The sequence below is a fragment of the Pezoporus wallicus genome, unplaced genomic scaffold (genome assembly GCF_028554395.1).
Source record: "Pezoporus wallicus isolate ANWC-B61680 ecotype Strahan unplaced genomic scaffold, APGP_CSIRO_Pwel_v1 contig_14854, whole genome shotgun sequence".
In the NCBI taxonomy this organism is placed as follows: domain Eukaryota; kingdom Metazoa; phylum Chordata; class Aves; order Psittaciformes; family Psittacidae; genus Pezoporus; species Pezoporus wallicus.
Genome location: NW_026642187.1, coordinates 1 through 8643, shown reverse-complemented (window position 1 = coordinate 8643; position 8643 = coordinate 1). Strand labels below are relative to the sequence as shown.

Sequence of the window (8643 nt, the reverse complement as noted above, 5' to 3'; positions counted from 1 at the left end):
TGTCTCCATTAGCTGGCCCTCCCCAGCCAATGAGCGAGTGCGGATTGGAGCCTTTTATTTGCATATAGGAAGGTTGGGGTGTGTTGCAGCCCTTTTCCGGACGCTTTGGGTGGCTCTGAAAAGAGCCTTTGGGTTAAAGAAAGGATAAACCGAGGCCACCAAAAGCGAACTCAAACCCCCGTCGGGGCTCCCCGCCCGCCCTCCCTTTTCACTTGCCCTTGGCCTTGTGGCTGTCGCTCTTCTTGGGCAGCAGCACTGCCTGGATGTTGGGCAGCACTCCGCCCTGAGCGATGGTAACGCCGCCCAGCAGCTTGTTGAGCTCCTCGTCGTTGCGCACGGCGAGCTGCAAGTGCCGGGGGATGATGCGCGTTTTCTTGTTGTCCCGAGCCGCGTTGCCGGCCAGCTCTAAGATCTCGGCCGTTAAATACTCCATCACGGCCGCTAAATAAACCGGAGCGCCGGCGCCCACCCGCTCCGCGTAGTTCCCCTTGCGAAGCAAGCGGTGAACGCGGCCCACGGGGAACTGGAGGCCGGCTCGGGACGAGCGCGACTTGGCCTTAGCGCGGCTCTTACCGCCCTGCTTCCCCCTCCCCGACATCGCTGCTCTACAACTGCTCCCAGCCCCGCTCCGACGCGTCTATTTATACCCTCTCTCGGATCCAAACGGCGCGTTGCGATTGGTCAAACACTCACAGCCAATAGAAAACCGCCGTCTCCTGACCAATGGCAGGGTGCGCTTTGGAGCCGCCTCATCGCTATGGAGCCGAAGGGGAAAGGCAGCGTTGTGGGGCTTGGGGCTCCGAGCAGAGCGGGCTTTATTCCGGTACCGGGTTATGGGGAGCGCTCCCCCCCTGCTTCACACACGGAGAAGGGGCCGTTTACAGCCGTCTTTAAGACGCGGATTGACTCCATTTGTTAGAGTTGTAACGGAGGTTTGCCACTCAGTTCGTTTATAGTCCGTATAACGATGGCCTGAGATCGTTTTCACGGCTAATACATACGCGAAACCTATCGGTTTCCGGGCGTTCGCCCCGTTGATGCGCTCGAGCAGTGCCTCCTGGTGGCTGTGGTTAGGGGGTCGTGAGGAGGAAGGCTTCGTGTTGCTCTTCATCACCGCGAGGAACGCAGACTCGATGGGGTTTCGGCTCCTATCCAAAGCTCAAGCTGGTTTTATGTATCTTAAAGTAGAAACCTGTTATGTTTGCAAATGTGACTCTATTTCCTGCTCCTTTTCTTTCTAAAGACAACAAGAATGTCTTAAATATTAAGCTATGAATCCTATCTACCACAATAGCTTCACCGTTCTAGCCACTTTGACTCCTACAGCTCTGCTTCAGCAAGCAGGCACAACGTTAACCCTTTATTTCCCGGTATTGTCAGCGTAAGAACTGACACATCCTTGTAAGCAATACAAAAAACTATGAAAATCTGTATCAAGATGCACCATTAGACAAAGTTTCCTTGTTCTAAACTACAAGGTTTTAGGCCAGGCATCCTGTATCCTTCTCGTTGTTATGTTAGTTTTAGTGCTGAGGCTACCAAAGCAAAGTTACAGCATTCTTTTAATACACAGAAGTCTACTCTTGATTCGAAAACTTTTCAAATATAGCAATTTCCATTGCTCTATATAATCATTTTAACGTGAAAATGCACTCTTTTTATCTACTCTTTTTCACTTTTTATCACTCTTTTTATCTACTTTTTATCTGCTCTTTTTATCCACTTTTTATCTGCTCTTTTTCACTTTTTATCACTCTTTTTATCCCCTTTTTATCTACTCTTTTTCACTTTTTATCACTCTTTTTATCCACTTTTTATCTACTCTTTTTCACTTTTTATCACTCTTTTTATCTGCTCTTTTTATCACTTTTTATCTACTCTTTTTCACTTTTTATCACTCTTTTTATCTGCTCTTTTTATCACTTTTTATCTACTCTTTTTCACTTTTTATCACTCTTTTTATCTACTTTTTATCACTCTTTTTATCTACTCTTTTTCTCTTTTTATCACTCTTTATCACTCTTTTTATCACTCTATATTTATCTATAGAATACATCCTTATCTATATGATGTACTTTTATTATAGGCCCATTCACCCTGCCCACCTGATCCTCTTTACTCCTGCGTGGAGTAGAAACGCCCCCGTTCCCTTCCACGCCCTAAAACACCGCTTTAAGAACCCTTTATCCCCCCTAACCCCGTTTCCACGCCCGTTTTCGCCGTTTCCACGCCCGTTTTCACCGTTTCCAAGCGTTCCTCCGCTAGCTCAACACCATCCACCGGCTCCTTCCTCTGGCCGCTGATTGGCCACGACTCCACCCCTTCGCCGCCACCCCATTGGTCCGCAGCGGCCTGGGAGCCGACGCCGAGCTCGCGGTTCTCACTCCGGTCCGCTCCCACTCCCCCGCCTGTTCCCCACCCCAAAAACGCCTTAGAAACCCACCCCGAAAAATGCCCGGTTTGGGGGCGTTTTCCACCCGTTTTTGGGGCGTTTTTCCCCGTTTTGGGGCGTTTTCCACCCGTTTTGGGGCGTTTTTCCCCGTTTTGGGGCGTTTCCCCCCCGTTTTGGGGCCGTTTTCCCCCGTTTCCGTCGCCACCCCATAGAGCGGCAGCCGTGGGGCTCCAACAGGAGCCCGGATAGCTCAGTCGGCAGAGCATCAGACTTTTAATCTGAGGGTCCAGGGTTCAAGTCCCTGTTCGGGCGAGCGCCGCTCTCCTTTTGCGCCCCTTTGGGGGGCCCCCATTGGCGCTTCACGGGACCTTGGGGTCGGGTTTTGGGCTGAATTCCGGCGGTTTCGGGTCCTGAGTGTGTCCCGTGTCCCCCCCCCCCCCCACCGCCTCACTTGGATGAGTCCGGAACGAACCAACTCAAGCGGTAAAAAGGGGGGGGGGACGGGATGAGGCTGGGTCCCTGCGTCCGCCCCCCCCCAAACCCCACCATTGAGGCTCATTGTGGGCCCCATACTAAAGGATTTCACCACTTTTGAGCCCCAAATCCGGCCTTTTAAGCCCCAAAACGCTGGGCCCAATGAATCCGGAGTCAAGCCCCCCAACCCCTGTTGAGCCCCATAGCCCCCAAAGGGCAGGATTTGGGCTGGTGCTGAGCCCCATTGGGGCACTTCATGGCCAGGGTTGCATGCATGGGACTTGGGGGTCCAAGCTCTGAACCCGGCTATGGGGCAGCCACACGCAGGGTGGCTCAATGGGGGGGGGACATCACCAAACCAGTTGAAACCAGTCCAAACCAGTTCAAACCACTCCAAATCAATTCACACCAATCCAAACCAGTTTAAACCATTCCAGACCAATTCACACCAGCGCAAACCAGTTTAAACCAGTCCAAACCAACCAAATCAGTTCAAACCAGTCAAAACCAGTTCAAATCAATTAACACCAATCCAAACCAGTCGGAATCATTCCAAACCGATTCACACCAGTTCAAACCAGTCCAACCCCAATGAGGTCACACCAGGCCAAACCAGTTCAAACCAGTCAAAACCAATTCACACCAATCCAAACCAGTCAAAACGATTCCAAACCAATTCACACCAGTCCAAACCAGTCAAAACCAGTCCAAATAAATTCACACCAGTCAAAATCAGTTTAAACCAGTCCAAACCAACCAAATCAGTTCAAACCAGTTGAAACCAGTCCAAATCAATTCACACCAGTCAAAACCAGTTCAAACCAACCCCAATGAGTTCACACCAGTTGAAACCAGTAAGAACAAGTTCACCCCAGGGCAAACCAGTTCAAACCAGTCCAATTCACACCAGTCCCAAACAACTCCAATGAGTTCACACCACTCGAAACCAGTCGAAATCAATTCACCCCAGTCCAAACCAGTTCAAACCAGTCCAATTCACACCAGTCCCAAACAACTCCAATGAGTTCACACCACTCGAAACCAGTCGAAATCAATTCACCCCAGTCCAAACCAGTTCAAACCAGTCCAAATTCACACCAGTCCCAAACAACTCCAATGAGTTCACACCACTCGAAACCAGTCGAAATCAATTCACCCCAGTCCAAACCAGTTCAAACCAGTCCAATTCACACCAGTCCCAAACAACTCCAATGAGTTCACACCACTCGAAACCAGTCCAAATCAATTCACCCCAGTCCAAACCAGTTCAAACCAGTCCAATTCACACCAGTCCCAACCAACCCCAATGAGTTCACACCACTCGAAACCAGTCCAAATCAATTCACCCCAGTCCAAACCAGTTCACACCAGTTCAAACCAGTCCAATTCACACCAGTCCCAAACAACTCCAATGAGTTCACCCCAGTCCAAACCAGTTCAAACCAAACCCAATGAGTTCACACCAGTCCAAACCAGTCGAAATCAATTCACCCCAGTCCAAACCAGTCCAAACCAGTTCAAACCAGTCCAATTCACACCAGTCCCAACCAACCCCACCGAGTTCACCCCAGTCCAAACCAACCCCAATGAGTTCACCCCAGTCCAAACCAGTTCAAACCAACCCCAATGAGTTCACCCCAATCCAAACCAGTCCAAACCAACCCCAATGAGTTCACCCCAGTCCAAACCAGTTCAAACCAACCCCAATGAGTTCACCCCAGTCCAAACCAGTTCAAACCAACCCCAATGAGTTCACCCCAGTCCAAACCAGTTCAAACCAACCCCAATGAGTTCACCCCAATCCAAACCAGTCCAAACCAACCCCAATGAGTTCACCCCAATCCAAACCAGTTCAAACCAACCCCAATGAGTTCACCCCAGTCTAAACCAGTTCAAACCAACCCCAATGAGTTCACCCCAGTCCAAACCAGTTCAAACCAACCCCAATGAGTTCACCCCAGTCCAAACCAGTCCAAACCAACCCCAATGAGTTCACCCCAGTCCAAACCAGTTCAAACCAACCCCAATGAGTTCACCCCAGTCCAAACCAGTCCAAACCAACCCCAATGAGTTCACCCCAGTCTAAACCAGTTCAAACCAACCCCAATGAGTTCACCCCAGTCCAAACCAGTTCAAACCAACCCCAATGAGTTCACCCCAGTCCAAACCAGTTCAAACCAACCCCAATGAGTTCACCCCAATCCAAACCAGTTCAAACCAACCCCAATGAGTTCACACCAATCCAAACCAGTTCAAACCAACCCCAATGAGTTCACCCCAGTCTAAACCAGTTCAAACCAACCCCAATGAGTTCACACCAATCCAAACCAGTCCAAACCAACCCCAATGAGTTCACCCCAGTCTAAACCAGTTCAAACCAACCCCAATGAGTTCACCCCAGTCCAAACCAGTTCAAACCAACCCCAATGAGTTCACCCCAGTCCAAACCAGTTCAAACCAACCCCAATGAGTTCACCCCAGTCCAAACCAGTTCAAACCAACCCCAATGAGTTCACACCAATCCAAACCAGTTCAAACCAACCCCAATGAGTTCACACCAGTCCAAACCAGTCCAAACCAGTTCAAACCAACCCCAATGAGTTCACACCAATCCAAACCAGTCCAAACCAGTTCAAACCAGTTCAAACCAGTCCCCTTTATTACAGCAGCAGCCCGTGCTGTCTCAGCACTGCCGTGAACGGCGCCGTCTTGGCCTCCACGTTGTGCTCTGCTCGACGCCGCAGGCTCTGCAACCAAAGTGGGGTGGGGGGGCGTTAAAGGGGTCCTTATGGGGGGGACCCCCATAAGGACCCCCTTTAACGGACACCCCCCCTCCTTAGGTGCCCCCCATCACTTTTGGGGTGTCCTCCCCCCTTATTTCCATTGGGGTGGGTTCAACCCCAGCCCTTTTATGGGGTTTTGGGGTGCCCCCCCTTTAAACCCCCCTTCTTTCCATTGGGGTAGCTTTAAACCCAGCCCATTTAATGTGTTCCCCCCCATCTTTTGGGTGACCCCCATCACTTTTGGGGTGCCCCCCCATTAAACCCCCCCCTTTCCATTGGGGTGGCCTCAAACCCATCCCTGGCAAAGCCCTTTTTAATACCCCCCCAATTTTTGGGTGCCCCCCCCATTTTGGGTGCTCATCCCTAGGGTGCCCCCCATCACTTTTGGGGTGCCCCCCACTTTAAATCCCCCCCCCCCCTCCATTGGGGTGGCTTCAACCCCAGCCCTTTTAAAGCCCTTTTATGGGGGACCCCCCCCATAAGGACCCCCTTTAATGGCCACCCCCCCCTTAGGTGACCCCCATTACTTTTGGGGTGCCCCCCCCTTTAAACCCCCCCTTACTTCCATTGGGGTAGCTTTAAACCCAGCCCATTTAATGTGTTCCCCCCATCTTTTGGGTGACCCCCATCACTTTTGGGGTGCCCCCTTTTGCTTCCATTGTGTGCCCTCCCCCATTTTTGGGGTGTCCCCATTATTTTGGTTACCCCATTATTCCTGTGCCCCCCCCATTTTTGGTGTCCCCCCCACTGCTTTTGGGGTGCCCCCCCTTTTTAGTTCCCCTTTATAGGATCCCTCCCATTATTTCAGTTCCCCCCACTTTTTATGGGTCCCCCCCATTTTTGGGGTGTGCCCCCCATTTTTGCCCCCCCCATTGCTTCTGGGGTGCCCCCCCTTTTTAGTTCCCCCCCCCCGTTTATACAATCCCCCATTATTTCACTTCCCCCCATTTTTGGGTTGTGCCCCCCCGTTTTTTGCCCCCCCCCCCCTTTTGGGATCCCCCCTTCGTGTTTGGTGTCCCCCCATTATTTTTGGGGTGCCTCTTTAGTTCCTCTCCCTATAGAGGATGCCCCATTATTTCAGTTCCCCCTATTTTTGGGATGTGCCCCCCCCATTTTTTACCCGCCCACCCCCCATTTTTGGGATGTGTCCCCTCCATTTTTTACCCCCCACCCCCTATTTTTGGGATGTGCCCCCCCATTTTTTACCCCCCCCCCCTCCATTTTTGGGATGTGCCCCCCCCCCATTTTTTACCCCCACCCCCTATTTTTGGGATGTGTCCCCTCCATTTTTTACCCCCCCACCCCCTATTTTTGGGATGTGCCCCCCCATTTTTTACCCCCCCCATTTTTGGGGTGTTCCCCCCCCCCCCACCATCATCTTCTTCTTCTTGTTGTATCGCAGCTTCGCCTTCTCCTTCCTCTTCTCCTCCAGCGCCGCCGTCACCGCCTGGTACTTCCAACCCACCTCATGCGCCAGGCGGCCCAGGTAGGCAAACTTGGGGGGGGTTCAATGGGAAAAGGGGGTCAAAAGACACCCCAAAACCATGGGGGGGGTCCCCAAAACCCTGCCCGTCCCCCCCCCCAAAGCTTTACCTTGCGGGTGGGCTTCAAGCGGATGATCTTGAGCGCGGCCGGAACCACCATGCGCTTGCGCTGCGGTAGCGGGGAGGAGGGAAGGGGCCAAAAGGGGGTTAAAAGGGGGGGGGGGTGTCTAAAAGGGGGTTTGGGGGGCTTAAGAGGGGGTCTAAAGGGGTTAAGGGGGAGGTTGGGGGGGTCTAAAAGGAGTTAAGGGGGATTTGGGGGGGTCTAAAGGAGATTTGGGGGGTCCAAAGGGGGTTTGGGGGGTTTATAAGGGTTAAAGGGGGGTCTAAAGGGGTTAAGGGGGGGGGGGGGGGGTCTAAAAGGAGTTAAGGGGGATTTGGGGGGGTCTAAAGGGGGGTTGGGGGGGTTTATAAGGGTTAAAAGGGGGGTGTAAAGCTGTTAAGGGGGGGGTTGGGGGGGTCTAAAGGGGATTTGGGGTGTCCAAAGGGGGTTTGGGGGGGTTTATAAGGGTTAAAGGGGGGTCTAAAGGGGTTAAGGTGGGGGGGGGAGGTCCAAAAGGAGTTAAGGGGGATTTGGGGGGGTCTAAAGGGGATTTGGGGTGTCCAAAGGGGGTTTGGGGGGGTTTATAAGGGTTAAAGGGGGGTGTAAAGCTGTTAAGGGGGGGGTTGGGGGGGTCCAAAAGGAGTTAAGCGGGATTTGGGGGGGGTCTAAAGGAGGTTTGGGGGGGGTTTATAAGGGTTAAGGGGGGGTCTAAAGGGGTTAAGGGGGAGGTGGGGGGGTCCAAAAGGAGTTAAGGGGGATTTGGGGGAGTCTAAAGGAGATTTGGGGGGTCCAAAGGGGGTTTGGGGGGGTTTATAAGGGTTAAAGGGGGGTCTAAAGGGGTTAAGGGGGAGGTTGAGGGGGTCTAAAAGGAGTTAAGGGGGATTTGGGGGGGTCTAAAGGGGGTTTGGGGGGGTCCAAATGGGGTTAAGGGGGATTTGGGGGATCCAAAGGGGGTTTGGGGGGTTTATAAGGGTTAAGGGGGGGTCTAAAGGGGTTAAGGGGGAGATTGGGGGGTCCAAAAAGGAGTTAAGGGGGATTTGGGGGGTCTAAAGGAGATTTGGGGGTGCAAAGGGGGTTTAGGGGGTTTATAAGGGTTAAAGGGGGTCTAAAGGGGTTAAGGGGGGATTTGGGGGATCCAAAGGGGGTTTGGGGGGGTTTATAAGGGTTAAGGGGGGGTCTAAAGGGGTTAAGGGGGAGATTGGGGGGGTCCAAAAGGAGTTAAGGGGGATTTGGGGGGGTCTAAAGGAGATTTGGGGGGTGCAAAGGGGGTTTAGGGGGGTTTATAAGGGTTAAAGGGGGGTCTAAAGGGGTTAAGGTGGGGGGGGGAGGTCCAAAAGGAGTTAAGGGGGATTTGGGGGGGTCTAAAGGGGATTGGGGTGTCCAAAGGGGTTTGGGGGGGGGTTTATAAGG

General features: G+C 52.5%; 2 protein-coding genes and 1 non-coding gene across 3 annotated transcripts; 1 reads left to right on the top strand and 2 right to left on the bottom strand.

The window, feature by feature from the left end:
* Positions 1-189: 189 nt before the first annotated feature.
* On the bottom strand, positions 190-598 carry LOC130609318 (histone H2A-IV-like). Its single transcript, XM_057428195.1, has one exon. It carries the CDS (start codon positions 596-598, stop codon positions 209-211), a length of 390 nt encoding a protein of 129 aa, XP_057284178.1. The 3' UTR covers positions 190-208.
* A 2033-nt stretch (positions 599-2631) lies between these two features.
* On the top strand, positions 2632-2704 carry TRNAK-UUU (transfer RNA lysine (anticodon UUU)). The gene has a single exon. It is a non-coding gene; the product is annotated as a tRNA-Lys (tRNA).
* Positions 2705-5519: 2815 nt separating this feature from the next.
* Positions 5520-7302, bottom strand: RPL13A (ribosomal protein L13a; the record flags this gene model as incomplete). The annotated part of the gene is made up of 3 exons (XM_057428196.1): positions 5520-5613; positions 7022-7144; positions 7243-7302. Coding segments are annotated over 3 exons (270 nt in total), but the record flags the coding sequence as incomplete, so codon positions are not given.
* Positions 7303-8643: the final 1341 nt, after the last annotated feature.